The following is a 23,548-nucleotide window of genomic DNA, read 5'->3' on the forward strand; positions in this document are numbered from 1 at the left end:
ATTAAAGCTGGATAAATAAGTGATTAAAAATAAAGATTTTGGGGTTGAAAAAGCAAATGAAAAACTTAGGGAAGTTAACTTTATACACGCCTGCAGTTTTCATTTGGATTATAAGATCGTATTGGTGATGGATCATAACTAAGCTTAAAATATATGACAATAATTTTATATGACAATTTATTCAATAAATCAAATATTAATAAACTCATAACTAAGCCAAGAAAGCATTAATTTTAATTTGGAAAACTTTGCAATGTTAGTTTTTATTAGGTTAATAAATCTACATGCTCAGCTTAGAATTATAAAACAATCAAATTTTTGTCAAATTTTGACAATTTTTACGATGTAACCCCTTATAAAATTTTGAAATTTTGAAAAAATTTAAAATATTTATCTTACGACCGGACATGGCTAAATCAATTCTCCTGTTGATTCTGATCAAGAATTTATATGATTTATAGGGTCGAAAATGACCTCTTCATATAATTACAAGCTTCTGATTACAATTATAATACCCTGCAAGGGTATAAATAAATTTTTATTGTTATGAAACTACATAGAGTTCTTATAAATAAATTGTGTATTTATTTCTTGTGTTTCCCGTAGGTTCTTAAAACAGTAAATAAAAAATTCCATGAATATCTTTATTTATTAAAAGGGTAAAAAGTCAAATGGAGAAAACAAATGAAGAAAAACAAAGATTCTTTACCAGTAAACCAAGAAACTGAATTTCCCTTTTGAAAATCTTCCTCCTCTAACATTTCCTCAACTATAAACCGCTGAAATTCCAATATTCATCGTGAAACTTTCATAAAAAAATAGCTTTATGCAACTGACAGATTGATGGGACTTGTCCAACAGGCAAACCTTATATTCTACTAGTGTTTGCTCAACACTTTCGTTTTTCTTTAAACACCCAACCCCTGTTCCATCACCATCATCATTATGATCATCGCAGCATCATAGCTATTTTCATTGGCGCCCCAAAGTATGCTGCGACGCTTTGGCTCGAGTTTTCCCCGCTTTTAGTTTCGATTTTTCTTTTATTTTCTTTATTTTTTTGTTGTTGGTTCGGGGAGCTCTTTTGGGGGCTTGCTCCTGCTGGTGACATCGATTGTTATTGTTGGGCAAACAATGGCAAACATCGCCAAATACATTTGCCTGCGCCTGCGAGTATCTGTGCGTACGTCACTCGAGATAAGTCGACGTCGACGTGGCGGCTTCTTGTGCCTCTTCGGATGATGCCAAGATTGATGGTTGCTTCCCCCAAAAATGATACCTGATTGAGTGTGTGCGACCGAGTGTTGTTTGCCTTGGCATATTCAATATTGTTGGGAAACTCTCTCAGCTCGTACCTCTTAAGTGTCATTTTGTGTTCTCGACACGCATTTTATGGCAGACTCGCAAAAGTTTTCGGGACACATCCCATCCCATTCTCATTCCTTCGAGATGCCGATGACACTGAGTGAGATAAATGGTGACAAGTTTGTAGGCCAATTTGCGAACTAAACCGTCTACCAGGCGCCACACATACTTCGACTATAACCAATCCATCCAGATAGCTATAGCTCCTCCTCAATCCCCACAGCCAGTCTTCATCGATGGCTCACACAATTAGCTCCGCGGGGCCCGAAATAAAATGCAGTCTGCTGCAATTTTGCTTGCAAGTTGCATTTCACAGTTCACTGGTTGGGGAAGAGATGCAGCAAAACACTGGAAAAAATTTGAGTATTTTACAGGGAAAAAGAATTTTATAAAGATGGATCTACTACTATTGATATCTGTGAAGATACTCAAGCTTATTATTTTGGAGCTTTGTTTGCTGTTGCATTTACTTTTAAAGAGAGGCTAACATGAATATCGAAAATATAGAAATATCTTATGCATCAAAATTTGAAATATAGAAATATATTGCATTGAACCTACAAATATATATATTATATCGATTCAGAACTTATACAGAACTTATACTTTGACTTTTCTGGTGAAGCTCAAAATGTTATATATCGAAAATATCGAAAATTGAGGTAGAGAAAAAAATTTTCCATTTAATTTTGTGATATCTATAGTATTTAAAATTATCAAAAAATTTCTTTTTAAATGTATTATTCTTTGCAAATGTTTTTAAAACATAATTAATAATAGATTTGTGATAACCTCTTTATTATTATTTCCAACAATGATATGTCAAGCTGAATTTTGATTTATTGCACATGCTTTAAAACATGAAATTATCAATATATCTTCAAAAATCGATACAGAATCAATGCTGTGATTTTTCTCCTACCCATAAAAATGAATCTTAAATCTTATGTAATTTTCTCCAAGTGCATCTATAGCCTCCTAACGGTTATTCTCGCTGCCTGGCTTCTTAACTTTGGCTCACAGCGCTTGTCGTAATTTTCGCGCCATCAATTTCAGAATTACTTGTAGCGCTATAGCTTTAGCTTTGGCTTTGGCTTTGGCTATATAGCCCTGCTGCTGAGCGAATTACATGCTTCATTTGGCCTGCTCTGCCGCCACGCCGATTGAAGATGGCAAACTGTGGATTTCCTTGTTCTCGCCCAAGCCAGGTTCACCGGTTCCATCCAGGTGGCAGCCGCCTTGCAGCCATGGAATGCAGCTGCGATTTTAGCATAAGTAGCGCAAATGCTATGCATTTCGGGCTAAGAGCGTTTGGATGGAACGCCCCGACAATCGCCGGAGCGACGCAATTATGGGATAAATGGAAGCTGCCTCGGATCGGCTCACTCTCTCTCCCATCCACTTAGCGCTTGTTATGCCAGAGTTTTAACAAAGTGTTGATTCCGTCGCTGCAAATTAGATAACTGGCATTGGCATGGAGAGTGTGGAAAGGCAAACTGACTTATTATATAAGTTGATTAGCCACAGGAAATAATTCAAGATTGCCGGCCAAGTCAATGATACACTTGTCGGTGGGCTTAAAGGTGATATAATTGAGATAATAGCTTTTCCAGATTGCCAATTGATTGGTATTGAGGAGATAAAAGTGGGAAACTTGGGGTGAGGTAGAATTTAAATTAACAGAAGTTAGATACAATCTTTGGATACTTTGCAGATAATAGATTAGAGAACTCCTGGAGAAAGAATTGTATTTACCTTTCTAAAATTCTTTTAAGCATTTATGAACTATAGTAATTCAAAATATGATTACCATACTAATAAGTGTAGAAATAAAGTATTCCTCCCTACTTTTCAAGGTACTTTTCTTGATAATTCTGTTAGTTAAAGCCAAGAACTAATTTCAGGTTTAAGACTACCTCTGCCAGGATATGAAACTCCAACAGGGTAAACTGACTTTTCGATTGCAACTTATAAGATTTCGCTGGCAAAGCCCTGGCCTTACCCCTGTGATTAATCCAACCCTTAGGCAAAAGAAAAAAATAACACCAAGTCAGAATTTCAGTTTTTTGCAAGCTATCCCAGTTACCGGGAAGAAACCCAGCAATCCTGGCCACAATTTATGCCTCGAAAGAAGGGCTCCTTGAAGCAGGGACACGCAACCCCCAGGACCTGTCCCTGCAGTGGTATAAAAAGGATAAAACTGAAGCAGCAAACTGCATTCATCTGCTCACAATGCTCGCTACCTACAGAAGGACACACAAACGATGGCGTGCCTCTCGGGATTCCAAATGGCAAAAAAGGGAGCGAGCCGGGATACTTGGCGTGTACTTTGTGCCACGACTACTTTTTACTTTTCTTTAACATTATTTTGCACTTTTCAATTAAAAAAGAAAAAAGAAAATATAAAAAGTGTGCACCCCACGCAGTCGGGGATCGAGGGATCCCGGAGGGGGATACCTCTTTCCCGTCAGACACAAGCCAACAAACTACGGCCATGGCAAAGGGCAAAAGTAACCCCGAAAGCGGTAAAAGCAGGTCCTGGCTTGGCCAAAGGGGGTTTGTTTGGGATTTGGTGGGGGTTTCCAGCGAGGGGCAGCTGCCATAATTATAATTTCTTAATGCAAATAAAAACTCGCCGTGCTGATTTTTCGCTTTTGTAGAGAACCACAATTTAAACATTATGGACTTTTACTTGGACGCTTCGCGTTCACTCTACCATTTGCGGGGAATTACTCTATGGGCCAGAGAGGATCCTTGAGATAAAGTTGAAGTCTCAAACTATTGAGAATTATAAAATTATAATTTATTTATTCAACAGCGGAAGACCCTAACCATTTTTATTACTTTTTAGGCAAGAAACTGCAGGTAAGTATTTATTTTATGTACTTAACATAATGATTATTGTGTACTAATTGCAAAATAATACTTGATATTTATTTTTGTAACGTATTGTGTTTAATATTCTAAAGAAAATTCCCTCCAAAAAGGGTGTCCTTCATTCAACTTATCCCTGAAAATGTACTTTAATCTCATGGTTATTTTTTCTTTTTCTTGCGCATTGCCAAGAAAGGAGTGCAAAAAGGGTTAAAATGGGAATTTGCTGCTGCTTCTGTTACTGGTTCCTGGTTCCTGGTGGCTTTCTCTTACCTCTGGTCCTTGGTCCTTGCTCTGTTCCTGCTCCTGCTCCTGGTTCTGTCCTGGCACGCCCCATTCGGACGCCCACCGCTGTTGACCATTGTGGCCATTGCAGTGCCAACAAACATGCATAGTTAATGAGTGAAATAAAAAGCTCTGGCCCCTGCCCCACAAAAACACACACAGCCCATTCGCACACCCATCTTTACACCCATCCTTACACCCATTTGCACACACCATTCGTACATATTTAAGGGCCTGGCTTTTCAGCGCCGTGCGCAATGAGCTTACGTGGCGTATAATTAATATTAAATGTTATACTTATAAATTAAATAAAATGGCGCAACTGAAGCTGCCTGGCTGCTCCTTCTTTCAGCCGCACGATTGATGACCTGGCCGTCAAGCAGGCAGCACAAATATATGCTCCACATATAGGACATTATGTACACAGGATATACTACAAAAAAATAAGTTAAAAGAGTTTTAAAATAGCAAAGAAAAATATTAAACTGATTAAGTAGAAACAACTACAACTACTTTATATATTCAAAAAGAAAATTGTTTATGGAGAAAACCCTTCTTAGTTTCGATTTGGAATGTCAGGATATAAATATAAATTCCTTATAATTACCCAGTATTATTTCAAGTGTATCTAGAACCTTTCTGTGTTTGTGGGTCTTACTATATCCCCGGGTTATAAATGTGTGTTTGCCAACTTTGACTCGACTTGCTACTTGCGCCACTTCCGCTGTGCGGAAAAATGCTTTTGATTTGATTTTCACCAAATGTCAACTTGACGTCACGTCGTCTACGGCGATGGAAGGGAGCGGAGGGCGGAAAGCAGAAAAGCGGAAAAGCGGGAAAGCGGACGTCGACATTGTCGCCGCCTTTGTTGTGCCGATTCAACTGCATGATTTATTGTTTTGATGAAATTGCGTGTAAACAATTTAGTGGCTCGTTGGCGCCCCCAAAAGAAAACTCCATCCTGCGCTTTAAGTTTATGAACTTTTGAAAGACTTGATTTGAGGTTAAATATGGCAATATTTCATGGCCAACAACAATCCGCCAAGTTGCATAGTTTTGACTTCCTTGGGGAGTTATGTATAAGCTGAGATTCAACGGAAAATAATGATAAACTGATGCCATATAAGTGGGATGATGGATTGTAAGTCTTGAACCCAAGTAAGAAGATTTGAAAACCTTTTTTATAAGAAGATTTTCTGGGTTAATGGTTGTGTAAATAATATATAATTCCAAGGCAAACAGCTAGCTTTTTCGAGCAATTTCCAAATTTTGAAACGGTTTAAAATTGCAATATATTATTCCCTTTTAAATGGCACCCGCTTTCTATCCGAACTTTTCGGCGTTGTAATTGAACCGCAATCGTAGTAAATATGGAGATGCCATTCCACAGCGTCAGCCACAAAACCCACAAAGATGTCAAGGGAGATGCAGTCAGACCGCATGAAGCTCTCATTCTGAATATCCGTATATAGTCCTGGGAGGACAGTTAAAGCTTGCAGTTCACCGCAAAACGGAAAGCTATATCGTATGCAATTGCGAGTACCAATAAATATGCCATAACAATAAGTAAGGGGGCGAGAGAGCTAATATCCGATTACTCTGGCCCCGCAAATGTGGCGTGAAAAGCGTCAAGCCAATCCTCCTGTTAGGATACTGACTCCCTCTCTCTCTCTCTACCCCCAACCTTCTATTCGACGTGAAACAAACGCATAAGTAAATACCAGAAACGAGTGACTTTCAATATCCTTACAGGCTTATTGCTTACAGCAAATTTCACGCCGGCAGACAGACAAATGCGAGGAGCTGCGAATGCATTTACACATTTGCAAAACACAAACACAAAACCCAAACACTCACACACGGAGACAGTTGCCAACATACAACATACAAACAACATGCGTGTTTGGAGGGGCTTTTCCACCCATTTTCCCGGAGCAGGGAGCAGCACGGAGCTCGTGCTGAACTGGGATTGGGTCCGCATCCAGTCATGTCTGAGTGCGTTTCCTCCGACGCATTTACGTTTATTGCGTTTGTAAATTATTCACACAAGGATATTAAATGCAAATTGTGAAATAGACGACACACTCGTGCTTCACAGATACAATATCCTTTGCGATGCGAGGCCAGAGCGAGTGTCCCTGCCACCAAGTTTACACTCGAAAAAAGATACGGCTAACGATATTATGGTAATCCTTACTTAAATGCTCATAAGAAGGGGGTTTGATTGGGGGAAATTTCAGCATTAAAGCATAATTTAAATCCTTTTTTTTGTCCTTTGAGCAGGATTGTTTTATACCTATAATTTTCCTTCAGTGCATTGGCGAATTACTCAACTCCTGCATATGATTGTCACATGCAAAAGCGAATCAAGATTCTCGTTTTGCGATCCTTGCCTTTGGCTCCTGGTCCTGGTCCTCGTCCTTGTATTTGATTTCCTTGAATGCCATTTGCCGGAAGGACCTCTGGCCCCTTGGTGAGGTTACGCAGGGCAGTCAGCTATTGGCTATGCAATCTGACCACTTGATTGACTCTGTTCCTTAAATTGGTTCACCTGACGGCGGGCAGAGATCAAAAATTAATTTTATTAAAGCCTTGAGTCCTTTCTCTTTATTTATTCGTTTTCCATTACCCGATTACACTCTGGCCGGAAAAGGACACTCTGAAAGTTGAGGAAAAAGTTACATTTCGATGGAAAATTTCACCCGCATGCAACTCTACCTAAACACGTTTGTGGACAAAGTTTTTTTTGGGGTCCGGACGAGCGTAACATGCAAATTGAATTTAAAAGTTGGCAACAAAATATTTGAAGGCCAAAAGTACATTACCGAATCATCTATGCAGAACTGTAGCACCTGTCCGTAAACAGTGACAATTATTCCACAATTATTCTCACTTAAGCGGGTAGTCTAATTATCCCCCAATTAGCACCTACTGGGGTTACTATAAAAGCCTCTCCCAAGTCGAGGTTTTTACAAAGTACTGAAAATGTTCAGAGTTAAGGAACTGCTTCTTTCGCGGAAGACCTTCAAGACACCCATCTTTCAAACCCATTTAAACTGCTTTCACTGGTATGGCTATGTGGCCTCCGAGGATCAGAAGAAGGCCTGGTTCAGTCTCCTTCGCTGCACCGTATTCACGGCCTCCATTTGGCTAAGTTGTGCCCTAATGCTAGCCCGGGTTTTCCGGGGCTACGAGAAGCTCATCGATGGCGCCACAAGTTGTGCCACAGCGGTCCAGTATTTGACAGTGTCCATTGCCACCTTGAATGCCTATGTGCAGAGGGATAGTGAGTTTAAGATAATTGATTTTAAAGATTCATGGGAAAATCTGATACATTCCCAGGAGTTATTGCACTTCTTCGCGTGGCCCACTCGGATCTAGAGAACTTTATGAAGGAAGCGGATGATCAAGAGTTGGAAATTCTGGCCATTACTCAGGTGTACACCCGCTCTATTACCCTGCTCCTTTGGGTGCCATCGGTGGTGGCTGGTTTGATGGCCTATTTGGATTGTGTCTATAGAACTCTGTTCCTGCCCAAGTCCGTGTTCAATATGCCAGCCGTTCGAAGGGGTGAGGAGCAGCCCATTCTGCTATTTCAGCTCTTTCCATTTGGTGAACTTTGTGATAACTTTGTGGTTGGTTATCTGGGACCCTGCTATGCCCTGGCCTTGGGTATTACCACCGTCCCATTGTGGCATACCTTTATAACCTGCTTCATGAAGTATGTGAATCTCAAGCTACAGATACTCAATAAGCGAGTAAGGGAAATGGATGTGAGTAATCCTACTGCATCTAATTATATTTCCCTAATTAAAATTATTTTATACAGATCACTCGACTAAATCCCATCTTGGTTATAGATCAAATGACGCCCAGGGAGCTAACCTACTGGAGAATGCAACTCTGCAAGGAGTTTGTGGAGGAGCAGCTTAGGATTCGCAAGTTTGTCCAGGAATTGCAGTCGTTGATTTGTGTGCCTGTGATGGCTGATTTTATTATCTTTTCGGTGCTCATGTGCTTTCTTTTCTTTGCTTTAACAGTGGGGGTAAGCAGAGGAATTTAAATTAATAACTTATATATTTTATTTAGATTATGAGATGTTTTAGGTGCCCAGCAAAATGGACTACTTTTTCATGTTTATTTACCTATTTGTGATGGCTGGCATATTGTGGATGTACCACTGGCATGCCACTTTAATTGTTGAATGTGTGGGTATTTCTTGATTTTAAGCTTAGTTGATTTATAAATATTATTTATATATTAGATTACTGAAGAAAATTGCAGAAAAGTATGCAATGTTTAGATTGCAAAGCTGCATTTTAATAGATTTGAAATCCTTAGCACTTTGTTTTTCATTTAACAATCATACGTCTCCGTTTCAATTAATTTTTTCTGTCATTACCTTTGTAAACTTTGAAAAAAATCTAGGATACAACCGTATCAGTATTCTCGTTTCACAGCTTTTATTTATTCTGTCTCTTTCCCCAGACAATTCTTGTTTACTTCGTTTTCAATCCTTTCTTGAAAGATGTGATTTTTGGTCCTCAATTTTTTTGTTTCGTAATTGTAATTTTTCCTGCAGCACGATGAATTGTCCTTGGCGTACTACTCCTGCGAATGGTACACCTTCGAGTTACCTGTTCAACGGATGCTGCTCTTTGTGATGATGCATGCCCAGCGGCCGATGAGGATGCGCGCCCTGCTGGTCGATTTGAATCTCAGGACCTTCATAGATGTAGGCTTTCGATAAAGGATGAAGTCGTTGATTCTAATCCTTGACTCTTTTTTTGTAAACAGATTGTGCGTGGAGCCTACAGCTACTTCAATCTCCTGCGTAGCTCCCACTCGTATTAGGAGGTTGTCCTGGGGGCTAATCAAACGGCGAGCCTTACGCCTGTCAACTCGTTTGGCTAACATGACAGTAAACAAGCCATGCAATTCATTTTCCCTAAGAAAAAAGAGCCAAGGAAGTAACAGGAAGTCAAGGGGGATAAGGCGAAAATGCTAAACCATTTTACAGCGCAAATAAACGTGCCTCAAAAAGAGCCAATGCAATGTAACAAAGTAACAGGCGACATCATTTATCACTCTCGAGAAACGTCGCATGTCACTGCCATTGTATGTGTTTTGTTATATTGTCTTTCTCAATGGATATAAAACGATTTTTGCACCTCCCCAATGCACTGCACCACCCAGGTCCCATCCCCTTGGTTCTGCTTGTATTTTCCCTGCCGTGCCTCTAATTGTCTTGGGGCTTTAAACAAAGAAAATTTATGCGTCTGGTCAGATACAGAACACACCACCGTCGTCGCAACTAACCGAAACCAAACAAACCGAATCGCTGTCCCCCTTGGGTGTATTTTTTAATATTATTAAGAGTATAGACAAAAAAAGAAGTTCGGGGCCAAAACCCACACCCAAATAAACACGCATATTGTTGCGGTCGTTGAAGCTTCCCGTTTCTCGCTCCCTGGGTGCCTGGGATTACACAAAGTGGCTAAATGGCTGATAAAGGCACACGCCGAACCTCGGCTACTAATGAGTATTAATGGCGGGGTTACGAGCACGGCAGGTATGCCCAACATGCCCGATATGCCCGATCCCTTCCAGAGTTTTGAGGGTGACACTCGGCGAGGGTCACAGATAGTTGCGTTAACAGCGTGAAAAGGGTTGTTCTTCTTGGCAAACCGCTCGATTGGGATCTCTCTGAGGAGAAATAGTATACCACAAAAGCCCTAATGTTTCAGATACAAATGTTTTTTAGTTATATATACATACATATATATTTTTGTGTGTGTTCTTTAGATCACGTTTGTTCAAACAAACAAAACATGCTGAAAGGGTTGAAGGGGTAACTCTTTTTTCGGTTTATTATTCGATTTAAGCATTATTTTCAAGTACTAAACTTGTGGAAAATAGGTAAATATTTCCAAAACAAACAGAAAGGGTTTCTTAAGTAGGTTATTTGGAAGGCATTTGTTGATTTACGAGTTATTAAATATATATTTTTTGGGTGTTTAATTGAGCAATTATTCAATACTCTGTGAATGTTGTACTTTATATTGATCTTCTTGTCTTTTATTTAAAGGATTTTATAAAGAATAAATTAAATAAAATTGTATCTCTTTATTTTCTTTATCTTTGTATAAGAAATAATTAAGCTTTTTGAAAATCGGTATCAAATATTCTTCTAAACATAAGGTTTAATATAGCTCAACGATAGCATTTACGAAGAATGTTGCTTCGCATAAATTCCCAGAAAATCTCTGCTATTCTATTCCATATATTTATATTTTCTATTTCTATCTTTAAACCAAATCTTTAATCAGGTCGAAGACAAAATTTATACAGCAATCTTTCTTTAAATAAATTTCTTAAAAATCTCTGCTGACAAAATATTAAAAATAAAAGTAATCCATATATTTATATTTCCATTTTATACTTTAATATTTGAAATAAATATTTCATCAAGTCAACAAATTCCTTACAATATCAAAATATCAAAACAAACCACAAAGTAGATAATATTTTTAATACCTCCAAGACCAAAATAGAATTTTTTGAGGCATAAATAGAATAACCACATGGCCAATGGGCATTGCAAATTTCTGGCATCTGTTGCCGCGGGTATTTTAAGCAATATTGGCAAATTTTTTATGGTTTTCACAGCGCACGTTTTTTGTTGATTATTTATGACATTACATACATAATGCAAGCGTAATGGATGCGAGTGTTCATTAAGCACAATGAATGTCGTGCACTCCCAGACCCAACCCTCGGCCCTCAAGGGGACCCACAACGAGTGTGTGTGTGTGTGTGTGTGTGTGTATGGAAAGTGTGTGTATGCCACCCTCTTAGGGTTTTGCAGTTTTGCGAAAAAAAAATTAAAATTTGCTGCACACATGTAATGAATATTTACAATACACTGCTGCCCTACACAGCGCCACAAAAGAAATGAATTCAAAGGGAAAGCGATTCTCAGAACGGGGACGCAAAAGGAAAAACCCCCTTTTTTTCCATAAAGGAAACGAAGCCCATTTGCTCCTTATGACATAAGGGTGGCACCGAAGGTGAAGCCAAATAATTGTCGTATGTTACGATTATGCGTAGTCATATCTGCGATGCAGAAATTGACTTTGAAGAGTGTGTATTTCCTGGCAAAGAAATACGAAAGAAAATGACTGACAGGCAAGTCAATGATAACATTCACTTCCGGTTTAAGCCTTGATTAAATGTGGGTTTGGAGGGTATATTTAAAATGTTTGTTAGGGATTTATATACTACTACTTTGAAATTAAATAAATATTTTACAAGGCATTCCTACCTTCCCATAGTTTACTCTACAGTGCTTGCATTTTTATATTATTTCCATTTCTAGGAATAGAAAAAAATCCATTATTTATGCAGCAATTCCTGTATACAATTCTTTTTTATTTTTCACCTTAATTCCGTGGGCAAATGCATACATTTGTTGGCTCTACCAAAGCTCTCCACTTTGGCCAACTAAGTGTTTTGCCATTAAACATTTACGATGGCACAGTTTAGGGCCACGCGTGACTTGGCCAGCTGTTATGTGTGTGGAATAAGGATGGTTATTAAAATTAATTAACGCACGGCGATTTGTTGCCGGGCGTCATAAAGCGGAATGAAGTTGTAGTTAAAATTTGAATGCATTGAATTAATCAAAAGTCCAGTCGCCCATCTGCCAGCCGGATGTGGGCACTGGAGCTTGGCCAAAAAGGAGCCAGGAGCTAGGACTAGGCCCCGCCCAGGATATCATGCACATTTAAATGCAACTGATTAATCATGGATAAAGTTGTTCTCCTCCTGCTGCTCCTGCTGCTGCTGGTCACGTGACTGCCAACAATTTGACTTCAAACACATTAACAGTTACGGTCCGTGAAAGTTGAGGGAGTGCAGGGACTTGAATGCAGGACTCCCGGGGAGCAAATATGGCTCCTGCACGCAGAGGGTTTGTCACCAGCAACAACTTAACTTGGCTAACTAAAAACTTTTCATGCATTGCCGTTGACAGTGCAATAAACATGCCAAAACAAATGCACCAGCGGCCAACACAATGGCAACAACTTATGAAAACAATAGCGTCAACTGACCCAACCCGCCCACTCTTTCCAATGGAGCACCAAAAGGGGTGCCAGAAGCGATCCCTTCTGAAAATAGACACGTAGCCGGCAAAGAATTCAGTTTTGGGATGGGAGTCCGGGAATAGTTTGCTGCCGTTTTTTTTTTTTTACTTTCCAAGAATTTTCAAAGGAAACGAAATTACTCCGACTGATTTATGAAGTTTGCATTGACATTGGAATTTTTACGAGTACAAGCTTTATTTTAGCTTAATTAAAGTTAGCGTGTCCTTAAAGCCAGACTAACTACAAATGTTCTATACTATTACTAGACTCTAACTACATTTAGTTATTTGAAGAGATAAAAGGAATAAGTTCAGGAACTATTGTTTTTTATTAACTACTTTTAATATGTTCTTTATTTATTGGAACAATATATTTTAAAAATAAAATACTATTAAAAGTATACGTATACCTAAAAGAAAATAAGACTGTTATTATGTTTCATAGGTAAATCAAATGTGTTCTTTATTGAATATATTGAAATATTGATCACTATTGATTACACACTCGCAAATGTTATGAGTTTAATTGTGATTTATTTAGTTTAAAAATATGCAAATGTTCATTATTACATTATTATTTTTTACAAAATCTGGAAAAACTATGCCATTCCTTGTACCCTTACAGGAAACTATAATTTTAGTTAAAAGCTTATAACAATGTGAAGGAGTCATTTACGACCCTAAATTTTAATTTTCTAAAATGTTGAACTGAGTATGCAGTTTTATTAACCATAAAAAAACTAATATTGGAAAGCTTTCCGAATTAAAATTAATGCTTTTTTTGGCTAAGTTATGAGATTTTTAAACTGTGATTTGTCCGAAAAATATTCATATTGTTTCAAACAATTTGAATATTTTAAGATTAGTTATGAGCGATTTAATATGTGATCCTATAATTTATTAAGAAAGTGCAAGGGTATATAAACTGCGGCTTCCCGAAGTTAGGTTCAATTTTTGTTATTAACAAAATAAGTAGGAGTTATTCTATTTTTATTTAGAAAACATCAAACATTAAAATTGTTCCCTTTAGTATTTACATTTGTTTATTTTTAAACTATTTAATAGTGACACTTTCTCAATGGCTATAGCAAGTAAGCTCCACTGATATCTGTAAATTGCGTATTTTCCGAAAACAAAATCCTTTGAAAACGTTAACAAGAAAAGCGGATTTTCGCAACTGCTTTTTTTTTAAAGCGCCCACATATCCGCACACAAACATGTTGGATATATACACATACATAGATAGGGTCCTGGTACCAAAAAATAGATCGGTACCGTGCCGCCCATTTGCAATTTCGCTTTTTTGAAAAACACAAACTGTTTTCGGCTTTGCGTCCCTTTTTGGCGAGTGTGCGAGTGTGTATGGGTGTATGCTTTTTAATTTAATTTTCGTAGGCCGCCATGCACTGCACTTGAAACCGCTTGCCAAAGCTCGCACATGAATAACGTGGACTCGCAGTAACACACACCCAGAGCCAGTAACCACCCACAACCCATCACCCATCACCCACCACCCACCACCCACATGGTGGGTGGGGCTTCGGCTTACAAAAGCACAGTCGAGAGCCCCGAAAAGCGAAGTGCCCAAACCACGTGGCGCCCGCTTTCATGCGCTTCGTTTAGCAAAGTGGATGTTAAGTGTAATGCGATTTTTATGTAAATTTTTACCCGAAAAAAAATCGCACTCTTACACACACACACACACTCACACAGACAGACAGAGGAACAGCCAACAGTTTGATGATTTTTCGTTGCCACGGTCACGGCCAGCTTTCAGCCAGACAAGGAGACGGCGACCAGCAACAAATGACTGACTGTCCATCCTTCATATGTATATAGTATATATGTTATATATCCCAGAGTCCACTGCCACTCTCAATCGAGCAGACAAACAGCAGCCTCCTCTGGAATCGCAGACAGACAAGTGGCTATATACACAAACAGGACGAACACGACCAGAACTAAGGGGAAAAGGGATTAAGAACGAGCCTTACTTGGCTACTCTCGCAGGTTTTGGTTATAAAAACACAAATAAGACTCTATTTTATATCAAAAACTATATATTATTAAAAACAAGAAAGGAAACTTTCTCCGGGAACCCCAGTTCAGTGTCACATATCATTATAATTATATATAAAAATGTGCTGACAAAGAATCCCCTTTTCATATTCATATTTGTCACATTTATAAGTTTAAAGTGTTAATTCATAACAAAACACTTTATTTAATATCGAACCTATATTTAAATATAATATTAAAAACACAGTTCAGTGTCACATATCACCATAACTACATATAAAAAGGTCCTGATAAAGGATCATCTTTCCTAACTCCTATATTTGTCAAATTTATCAATTCAAAATTGTTCATTAGTGGAAGACCATCAGTTAAACCGACAACTCTAGGCAGGAGCAACCCCGTCAGAATCGTGGTACCAAATTATAATCACTCAGGTGTCATAATTGTTTAACATCAATTGGCCTTATTAGTATTGGGTAGAACGTCAGTTCACCTCTACTAATGACAATCGTTTCGTCGCAGGCTCTGGCTTCTCTACGTAAGCAGCGCCAGAAGCGGTTGGGAATTGTATGTGCACAAAATGAAAAAAAAAGTGATAATGCGAGTTGCCCTTAAATGCCAACAGATGGCGTGAAACATGTGCTCCGAAATAACCAATAGGAGCGCTATTCTATACCCAATATCATGAGAAAATAGCAAAAAGATCTTATTCCCATACCGGGAATCGAACCCGGGCCTTCTGGGTGAAAGCCAGATATCCTAGCCACTAGACCATATGGGACACTGGAGAAAGGGTGTCCAAATGCCATTTTGTTACTGGAATACAAGTAAAGTGAAAGAATAAAGAACTTTCCCCAAAAAACGAAATCTGAATTTATAATTTACTTATAATTTCATACAAGTCAAATGCAAGTTTCAAGGGAATTTCAAAATAAAGAAAATTTGTATAAAATTAATCAAAAAAGCAGAAAAAAATGTACTTCCCATACCGGGAATCGAACCCGGGCCTTCTGGGTGAAAGCCAGATATCCTAGCCACTAGACCATATGGGATATATTTTGACTGCAACACAATGTACATTTTATTGGCAAGGCAAGTTGTTCTTATATAAAAATCAGGCAATTGCATGATCAACACATCAAGATCTATTTTAAAACAACATATTTTACTTATATTCATAACACAAACATTTAATAGAAAATGTAAAAAAAAACACACAAAAAATTGTCTTACAGTTTCCCATACCGGGAATTGAACCCGGGCCTCCCGGGTGAGAGCCGGGTATCCTAACCACTAGACAATATGGGAGATGGATGTGGATGGGATAAATATCGGACTTAAGCAAAACTTCCGCTTAACGCATTGCTTTTTCAAAAATTGCAAATAAACCACGATACCATGTCACTTATTCGTCATTATGAAATGTCTTTTTACAAGCTCACCCATTAAAAATATTGATTTATTCCCATCAAAAATGATTCTAGCACCATAATTAACAGTTCTGCTGATTGAATGTAGGGTTTTAAGTATAGAATTTTCGTATGTATTTGTTTTTTATGCCTAAAAAACAATTAAAAATATAAACCATAGTAAAAAAAATAATACTCATTGTTGAGTTTCCCATACCGGGAATTGAACCCGGGCGTCCCGGGTGAGAGCCGGGTATCCTAACCACTAGACAATATGGGAGGTGGTGTTTTCCATGCCAAATTTCATACTTGTGTGAGTGCAGTATTTTACTCTTTCATTTCAATATAAATAAAGCTGATGAAATGCTTGTGGTTATTTCTGAAATATACACATATTTATAGTAAAACTTTCTGTTATGACAAGCAAATATTTAATCATTTAATTATTGTTTTTTGGGAGCCAAGAGATTATTCATAACCCCAAACTAAGAGGAAAAGAATATTATAACTATTTTAAATTACTACAATGTCCTTATTACCATAATTTCGTGTTGACTGTATTTATATATTCCCAGCAGAATGACTCATATAATTTAATATTCACACAGCGATGAATCATATTGTGAAATCAGTTTAGTTGTTCTGTAAATACTTCAGTTCCAAGGTGCTGAATGTGTTTAAAAAGGTTTTGGCAGCTACATAGTCACCTCCCATATTGTCTAGTGGTTAGGATACCCGGCTCTCACCCGGGAGGCCCGGGTTCAATTCCCGGTATGGGAAACTCAGAAAAGAGTTGTCTTTTTTGAATGTTTTTTATTTAATATTTAATATTCTTAAGTATATCTAAACAATTAAGCTTGGGGTATAATTTTTGCACTATATTTTATACTAAAAGCTGCAAAGAATTTATATAAAAAATTGCCCTGAATTCTATTTTTTGAGTTTTATAATATTGTGAAATATACAACCCCTATAAACCATCTCTTATTGTTATGGATAATGAAAATGCACTGGAATCTAGCTAATATATATTAACAGTGGTTCTCTTAAGAACAATATTTGTCAGGTGAGCAAACACCTCCCATATTGTCTAGTGGTTAGGATACCCGGCTCTCACCCGGGAGGCCCGGGTTCAATTCCCGGTATGGGAAAGTTGAGTGAAAACCAACTGGAAAATACTTTTTCGAATTTTTTGAGTTTTATTTTCTTCAATAATGAAAATTTTAAGTTATCATCCTTATTTAAATATAGATGTTTTGAAGTCCGTGGAATTTTCAAAAGCCAAATTTTTAAAATTCGAATCTTTCAATTGCTTCTATTTAAGTGTAAGGAAATACAACTTTTAAAGCAGTAGTCAACCTTTAAAAAAAAAAACAGAGCTAACATAATTTTATATTATTAATAACTTGTGCAATTTAAACCTGAAGAGTCTGTTTTTAACAATACAATCGTTCAAGATTGCATTACCTTTTCATGTTGAGTCACAAGAGTGACATTAGTCGGACTACTAACAGTGTCCCATATGGTCTAGTGGCTAGGATATCTGGCTTTCACCCAGAAGGCCCGGGTTCGATTCCCGGTATGGGAAATTTTTTTTGTATTTTTCTTTTTAGAATTTTACAAGGACTCATAAAATATTGTTCTTTTTCCCCAATCAATTTTTATTTTATTTGTATAGCAATCTAAAATATATTAAAAACTAAATATAAATTTCAGCAAGAAAAAAATTCAACGCCGTGAATTACTCATTAGCAGAGCAAGGTTTCGATCCTCGGACCTCTGGGTTATGGGCCCAGCACGCTTCCACTGCGCCACTCTGCTTGTTGTCACGTCTGTAGAAAATAGGTCAACATGCGATAAGTAACTGGAAAGTAACGAATTTTAACATATTTATTTAATAATACTGTTCTAGGCACAACTTACGTTTCAAATAAAAATCAAACAATTCGCTTCTATTTTCCATTGTAACTGACATTCGATTTCATTTATGTCAATCGAACCTTTTGGCTACGGCGAATTCAACGAGCAGAGTGGCGCAGTGGAAGCGTGCTGGGCCCATAACCCAGAGGTCCGAGGATCGAAACCTTGCTCTGCTAGATGATAGTTCAAAGTGTTGAATTTTTTGCTTACAAATCTTTTTATTCAATATTCAACTAAATCTGTCATTTTTATTTATTCTATAATTTTAATGGTGCCCGGTTGGCACAGTGATAACTACAATTGCAATTCTCGCACGAACACAATGCTGCAGCTCACGTGGATTATGTATTTACTCGGCACCGTGGCCACATCGTTGCTGTTATCGCAGACTTGCAGCCCACTCCCACACATCTGCTGAGGCTGTGCATCCATTTTTTGCCCACTGGCACAGATATGGCTTTAATAACCACTCACGGAGCGCGACTCTGTTGGTTTTTGCCGCCTCTGTTTGCATTGCTAAGAGATGCGATATGGCAACGGAAGCAGGAAGACCGGTATGTACTGGACATTTAAGCTCTGGAACTATGTATGTGGTGTGCTTGTTTGCATTGAAGGAGCCCCCCATAGCCAGGGCTTATATTAAAGATTCACCAAAAATTATGTACAGTAAATTTGAAAAGTTCTGGTTCTGGTTATTGTGGAGGGTGTTGGCTTTTCCCACCCTTTGCCAATCAAATTGACATATTTGTCAATAAATGGCAAAAATTTTAATTAATTTTCGCGCCACTTAAAAGCGCGCCACGGAATTGCATAAAACCATACAGTTTGGGTTTGAGTTTGAAGCTTCAATGGCCAATGCCAGCAAACCGCAAACACTAAATTGCAAATAAATTTGTTTAAATATGCAATGGGCAGACCAGAGGCAGAACCAGAACCAGAGCGCATCAAGTTTTGGGAAGCAACCCCACAACACAGATGAATGGCCAAAAACTGCGCTAGACTGCGACAATTCCACCTGGCCAGGAAAGAGGTATTTGGGGGACAGGACAGGTAGAGGTGGTGGCTGCCAGTGGCTTGTGCACGTGCAGCTGCGACAACGAGACAACAACATGCACATCAAATTTTAATAGCAAAAACCCCCAAAAAGTTTCAAGCCACAAAGTCCATTTCCATGGGATTGGAGAGTTTTGGAGGTCCTTGCGGTCTGCTACCGTCCTGTCCCTTTGGTTTGTTGGGTTTTGTGCTCGTCCTGTTGTTGCTCTTGTTGCTGTTGTTGTTGCTGCTGGTGGGTGACATGCTTGATGTACGCTTTTGGTTTTGGCCCACGAAGATGTTGCATTGACATTGAATATTGATGAAAATAAATCGAATTTCCGTCAGACCGGCATCCGACGTATATTCGATAGATGCCAAAAAGGGGGAAGCAAACAGTAGAAAAAATACATATATATACGAACCGGACACATTTCCTCCTTACCCAGGACTTTCCTATTGAGACAGCAAAAGGGTTCCGCCTGGATTGAGTTTGACGCAGTCAGCTGGCGAGTGTTAAAATCCCACGTTGTCAGTGTTTTTCTTTTTTGGGGGGGTCATTTGCGGTTTTTCCGAGTTTCGATATTTACTACCATTCAGCTTGTACTTAAGCTTTTAGTGTAAAATTTATATACCACAAGTTCAGCAATTTTACAATTAAGGGGATTGGTATGAAAGATTACAACGGGGATTCACATGGGGTTTAAAAAACACTACACATATCCAATTAATAAAGCTTTTAAAATGCTTCAATCAAACCTCAACTAGATTAAAAAATCAAAAATAAAATCCCTTTCAAGATATGTTTTATTAAATGTTTTTAAGACTTACATATGTCTATTTGTTATCTTGATAAACTTTTATATAAAAATTTAAAAAATGGTTTCGCAAAAACCGAGCCCAAAGTGACCATTTAAATTAACATTCATTTTTTTGCGGCAGCCTTTCTGCCTTTGGTAAAAATTTAACTTTATTCCCATAAAAAAAAACCCGCCACACAAGCCGATTTCCACAGGTGAAAAATCCGTGTTTTTGCGTGCTCTGGCTTTGGGCGGACAACCCACAATTAAGACCCCCAGTTAACACTTGATTTGTATTTAAAAATTATTGACCAATCCATGGGTACTGATTAAGTTTGTGTTTGTGCTTGTCAAACGATTCGGGGGCGTAGAAGGGGCAGCGATTGATTTTTGCCGCCACAAGGCAACGGTGGGTATCGGAAATTGCATAAACTGCTGCGGGGAGAGAGGGAACAGGACATGAGGAGGAGGTGGAGGATGAGGAGGACACAAAGTGCTGCACATATGAAAATCCAATTTTCCAGTGATTGATCAGAGTGAGGAGGGAGCAGGAGGAAAAGCTGAAGAGCTGAAGAGCTGGACACACACGGAAGCACGCACAAGTGAAGTGGGGAAAAAGTTTGTTTGGCGGGCGTGTACGCAAAAATAATGTAATTAAAGCAATGTTTGCATAATAAAAATTAATATTTGTTGCAGTTTTTGTCGCCATTTCAGTAGAGGACGCAACGGGTAATGCATTTAGCTGGCCCTTTCCCAAGTGTTTACCTTGGCGGCGAGGACACATCGTGTGTTGCCAGAAGTGAGTCCTTTGCTCGCTTTATGCGGGCTGTCAAAATCAGACAGTGTGCACACACACATGACACCCACACCTCACTGGTCCAGAGATTTTGGATGCCGGGATGCTGTTGTGTGTTTGTGTGCGGTCCACGGTGAAAAGAGTCCTTCCACCCTGCCCAGCATCCTGCCTCCTGTTTGTCCAAGTTCCGTTTCAGCAAATTATGCCCGAACATATGAGGGATTTATATCCGCTCGAGGACTCTCTCTCTGCCCAACAAACTGGACTGCACTCCTCCACTCGACTCAACTCAACTCGACTGGACTGGACTGTCTGCTGGTTGTCTGGCGCTGTAGCATTTATGCAAATATTGAAATAAGTCTTAATTGAATACAAATACTCAATTACATTGCGGCAAATCTATTTTGTGGGTCCACAGTAAACAAACTACCCAGCATACCCAGCAGTATTGTCAATACTTTATCTTTACGATTTTAATTGGGGAAAGTGATTTCATTTGATCAACAAAAAAATATATTTATGAAACAAAGGGTAAAAATAAAATTGAAAAAAGTATTTTTGGCCCATGAGGGGATCGAACCCGCGACCTTCGCGTTATTAGCACGACGCTCTAACCAACTGAGCTAATGGGCCTTGGTAACTTCAGTGATCGTGGAAAGCGTTTCCTCCTGTGAGGTTCTAGGTTTCCTAGAACGTGGCAAAATCTATTTATAGATTTATTTATAATCTATAGAAATTATAGAAATAGATTACCATAACCAAATTCTTATTTAAGGTTCACTTTATACGTTTTTAAACACAATTTTCAGATTTATGAAGTGTTTTCTATACAGTCTAGACTTTTTATATGCCATTTTATAATTAATTTACCACTCACAGTAGACAGCATACAGTAGACGGCATTAATTGTGTTTCTTTTGGACTCCTGTGGGAGTTGACACCACATGCATCATCATATGTAGCAGGCAGCCGTACATTTGACACTTCATTAAAAAGCAACATTACCAAAATCAATTAGAGACATTCCCCCAAGCATTGCCAACGCCTAGGATGGCAAGGAGAACAGGATACACAACAAGTGAATACACCACACACAGCACACACACAGTATGTTGTTTTTGGCAAACAAATACGCAAACAATTGGGAAATACACATATTGTACCCACTGGCAGCGATCCACAAATTGTTTGAACACGAGACGAGACTTTGTTTGCATTTTGAATTGGGAGTAAAGCAACACCAAGAGAAAATATAGTGCCCTAACTAAGATTCCTTAAATCATCAAGTATAATTACTAGCTATGTATTTTGAGCTCAATTTTTAAAATACAAAAAGGAGAAATGTGTTACATTTTTGATTCAAAATTCATTTAAAACGTGCTGCCTTGATTATGATTGAATCTGGCTCCCACACATGATGATAATACCAATTTAGTCATTCTAATTTCTCAGAGGTCCTTACAGATTTAACCACCTTGGCGAGCCACTTGCGAATGTATTCGCTGGTCTGCAGACCCACCATGCGATTCACCACCTTTCCCTTGTTGATGACCATCAGCGAGGGCACTGATCCCACGTTGTAGTCAAGGGCCAGATCCCCAAGCTCATCGATATCCACACGGGCCAGCCTCACCCGACCCTCCTGCTCGGACACGATGTTCTCCAGCCGCGGGGCCAGAGCCTTGCAGGGACAGCACCAGCTGTCCAGGGAGGAAACCACCTTTAGCACTAGGAATTTTAGAAAGTGAACCTTACCTGGCATGGAAGTCCACAACCACGGGACGGTCACTGTTGATCACCCGCTGCATAAAATCCTTTCGGGTTTCCACATCAAAGATTGGGCGCCTACCAGTACTGGTCATTCCTCGGCTCGCCTTTAGCAGTTCCACAAGACGATTTACCTCGAATGGCTTCTTGAAATTGGCCATGTTCAAAATGGGTTTTTATTTTCTTAATTTGAATTTGAATCGGAATAAAAAATGTACACCGAAATTTAGCTCCGAAAAACTATTGATACTGGTTCGGGATTCGTTGTAGAATGAGGTATAGATGTTTCACAGAGTTAGTTGAAGGGTAAAGCTATAAACAAGGATTGCTTGATTAGGAAACAATTGTATAATTTAGTATTTTAATAAATATATAAAGAAAGGAAAGTGAATTTGTTGTTGTCATGAGTCTTAAATAGTCATGAACAGCGGTGTATCTCATTTCCTTGATTGGTTTTTCTATTTTAATAAACTTTCTTCGGGTAATTAACATTTCAAAATATAAAATAAATATATAATTAATAGCTTCTCTAATTAAAGGTGTAGGGAAAGTGGTAATTAGAAAACAAGAAGTTTGACGAGGTGTTCCATTTATTTTTTATAAAAGTCAGTTAGGGACTTGGGAAGGAGACCTAACAGATTCATTTTTATAAAGGAATTGGATCTGGAGAACAGTGACTCATGAAGGCATATATACATTTTTATAGTCGTAATCGAAAGCTGCTTAGAACCTCTTAAAATCTCAACTGTTGACCATCTATTACTATCACTTTCATTTATACAATTCTAAAGAAGATGGACTCCGATAATGGTGTACCCTTTCTCGTTGGAAAACCAACAACTCACCATGCTGACTGGCTGTTTTGTAGTTGGCATTAGTTTTTAGAGATATCTATCATCCATGAAGATGGCTTAGCCTGGCAGTTTACTCATAATTTTCGCTGAGCTTTAAACTGTCGTCCTGCCTAAGTCAGCAGGGATTCCAACGGCCTCGGCTCCTGAAATTCGGGTCACATCAGATCCCAGTTAGCTGATAGCATTCACTCGTCGTTTGGCCTGGCCATATTTACTTGGGCCAAATGAATGATGATGACCCCACCCCATTCCGGGGGTGCTGGTTGTCTAAACATTTTTAT

At 38.6% G+C, this 23,548-nt stretch overlaps 2 protein-coding genes and 10 non-coding genes across 12 annotated transcripts; 5 read left to right on the forward strand and 7 right to left on the reverse strand.

The window, feature by feature from the left end:
- Window positions 1-7,509: 7,509 nt before the first annotated feature.
- Window positions 7,510-9,792, forward strand: Or56a (Odorant receptor 56a). Its single transcript, XM_020948928.2, has 6 exons — window positions 7,510-7,810; window positions 7,867-8,297; window positions 8,354-8,569; window positions 8,631-8,732; window positions 9,107-9,259; window positions 9,322-9,792. Exons 1-6 carry the CDS (start codon window positions 7,510-7,512, stop codon window positions 9,376-9,378), a joined length of 1,260 nt encoding a protein of 419 aa, XP_020804587.2. The 3' UTR covers window positions 9,379-9,792.
- Window positions 9,793-15,398: 5,606 nt separating this feature from the next.
- Window positions 15,399-15,470, reverse strand: TRNAE-UUC (transfer RNA glutamic acid (anticodon UUC)). Its single transcript has one exon. It is a non-coding gene; the product is annotated as a tRNA-Glu (tRNA).
- Window positions 15,471-15,669: 199 nt separating this feature from the next.
- TRNAE-UUC (transfer RNA glutamic acid (anticodon UUC)) lies at window positions 15,670-15,741 on the reverse strand. The gene has a single exon. It is a non-coding gene; the product is annotated as a tRNA-Glu (tRNA).
- A 184-nt stretch (window positions 15,742-15,925) lies between these two features.
- Window positions 15,926-15,997, reverse strand: TRNAE-CUC (transfer RNA glutamic acid (anticodon CUC)). The gene has a single exon. It is a non-coding gene; the product is annotated as a tRNA-Glu (tRNA).
- Window positions 15,998-16,306: 309 nt separating this feature from the next.
- On the reverse strand, window positions 16,307-16,378 carry TRNAE-CUC (transfer RNA glutamic acid (anticodon CUC)). The gene has a single exon. It is a non-coding gene; the product is annotated as a tRNA-Glu (tRNA).
- A 428-nt stretch (window positions 16,379-16,806) lies between these two features.
- TRNAE-CUC (transfer RNA glutamic acid (anticodon CUC)) lies at window positions 16,807-16,878 on the forward strand. The gene has a single exon. It is a non-coding gene; the product is annotated as a tRNA-Glu (tRNA).
- A 299-nt stretch (window positions 16,879-17,177) lies between these two features.
- Window positions 17,178-17,249, forward strand: TRNAE-CUC (transfer RNA glutamic acid (anticodon CUC)). The gene has a single exon. It is a non-coding gene; the product is annotated as a tRNA-Glu (tRNA).
- Window positions 17,250-17,614: 365 nt separating this feature from the next.
- Window positions 17,615-17,686, forward strand: TRNAE-UUC (transfer RNA glutamic acid (anticodon UUC)). Its single transcript has one exon. It is a non-coding gene; the product is annotated as a tRNA-Glu (tRNA).
- Window positions 17,687-17,847: 161 nt separating this feature from the next.
- On the reverse strand, window positions 17,848-17,919 carry TRNAM-CAU (transfer RNA methionine (anticodon CAU)). Its single transcript has one exon. It is a non-coding gene; the product is annotated as a tRNA-Met (tRNA).
- Window positions 17,920-18,122: 203 nt separating this feature from the next.
- On the forward strand, window positions 18,123-18,194 carry TRNAM-CAU (transfer RNA methionine (anticodon CAU)). Its single transcript has one exon. It is a non-coding gene; the product is annotated as a tRNA-Met (tRNA).
- Window positions 18,195-21,205: 3,011 nt separating this feature from the next.
- On the reverse strand, window positions 21,206-21,279 carry TRNAI-AAU (transfer RNA isoleucine (anticodon AAU)). The gene has a single exon. It is a non-coding gene; the product is annotated as a tRNA-Ile (tRNA).
- Window positions 21,280-21,933: 654 nt separating this feature from the next.
- Window positions 21,934-22,761, reverse strand: LOC110178874 (uncharacterized). The gene is made up of 2 exons (XM_020946151.2): window positions 22,402-22,761; window positions 21,934-22,346 (listed from the first exon to the last, which is right to left on the reverse strand). Exons 1-2 carry the CDS (start codon window positions 22,572-22,574, stop codon window positions 22,082-22,084), a joined length of 438 nt encoding a protein of 145 aa, XP_020801810.2. The 5' UTR covers window positions 22,575-22,761; the 3' UTR covers window positions 21,934-22,081.
- Between the last annotated feature and the right edge of the window lie 787 nt (window positions 22,762-23,548).

Source organism: Drosophila serrata, unplaced genomic scaffold (assembly GCF_035046125.1).
Source record: "Drosophila serrata isolate PLE 108 unplaced genomic scaffold, ASM3504612v1 contig_184, whole genome shotgun sequence".
Classification (NCBI taxonomy): Eukaryota; Metazoa; Arthropoda; class Insecta; order Diptera; family Drosophilidae; genus Drosophila; species Drosophila serrata.

Coding starts and splice junctions, on each gene's coding strand:
- Or56a (XM_020948928.2), top strand. CDS start 7,510: ATGTTCAGAGTTAAGGAACTGCTTCTTTCGCGGAAGACCTTCAAGACA. Junction 8,298..8,353: donor AGCGAGTAAGGGAAATGGAT/GTGAGTAATCCT, acceptor TATTTTATACAG/ATCACTCGACTAAATCCCAT. Junction 9,260..9,321: donor ATCTCAGGACCTTCATAGAT/GTAGGCTTTCGA, acceptor TTTTGTAAACAG/ATTGTGCGTGGAGCCTACAG.
- LOC110178874 (XM_020946151.2), bottom strand. CDS start 22,574: ATGGCCAATTTCAAGAAGCCATTCGAGGTAAATCGTCTTGTGGAACTG. Junction 22,347..22,401: donor GTTGTGGACTTCCATGCCAG/GTAAGGTTCACT, acceptor CTCCCTGGACAG/CTGGTGCTGTCCCTGCAAGG.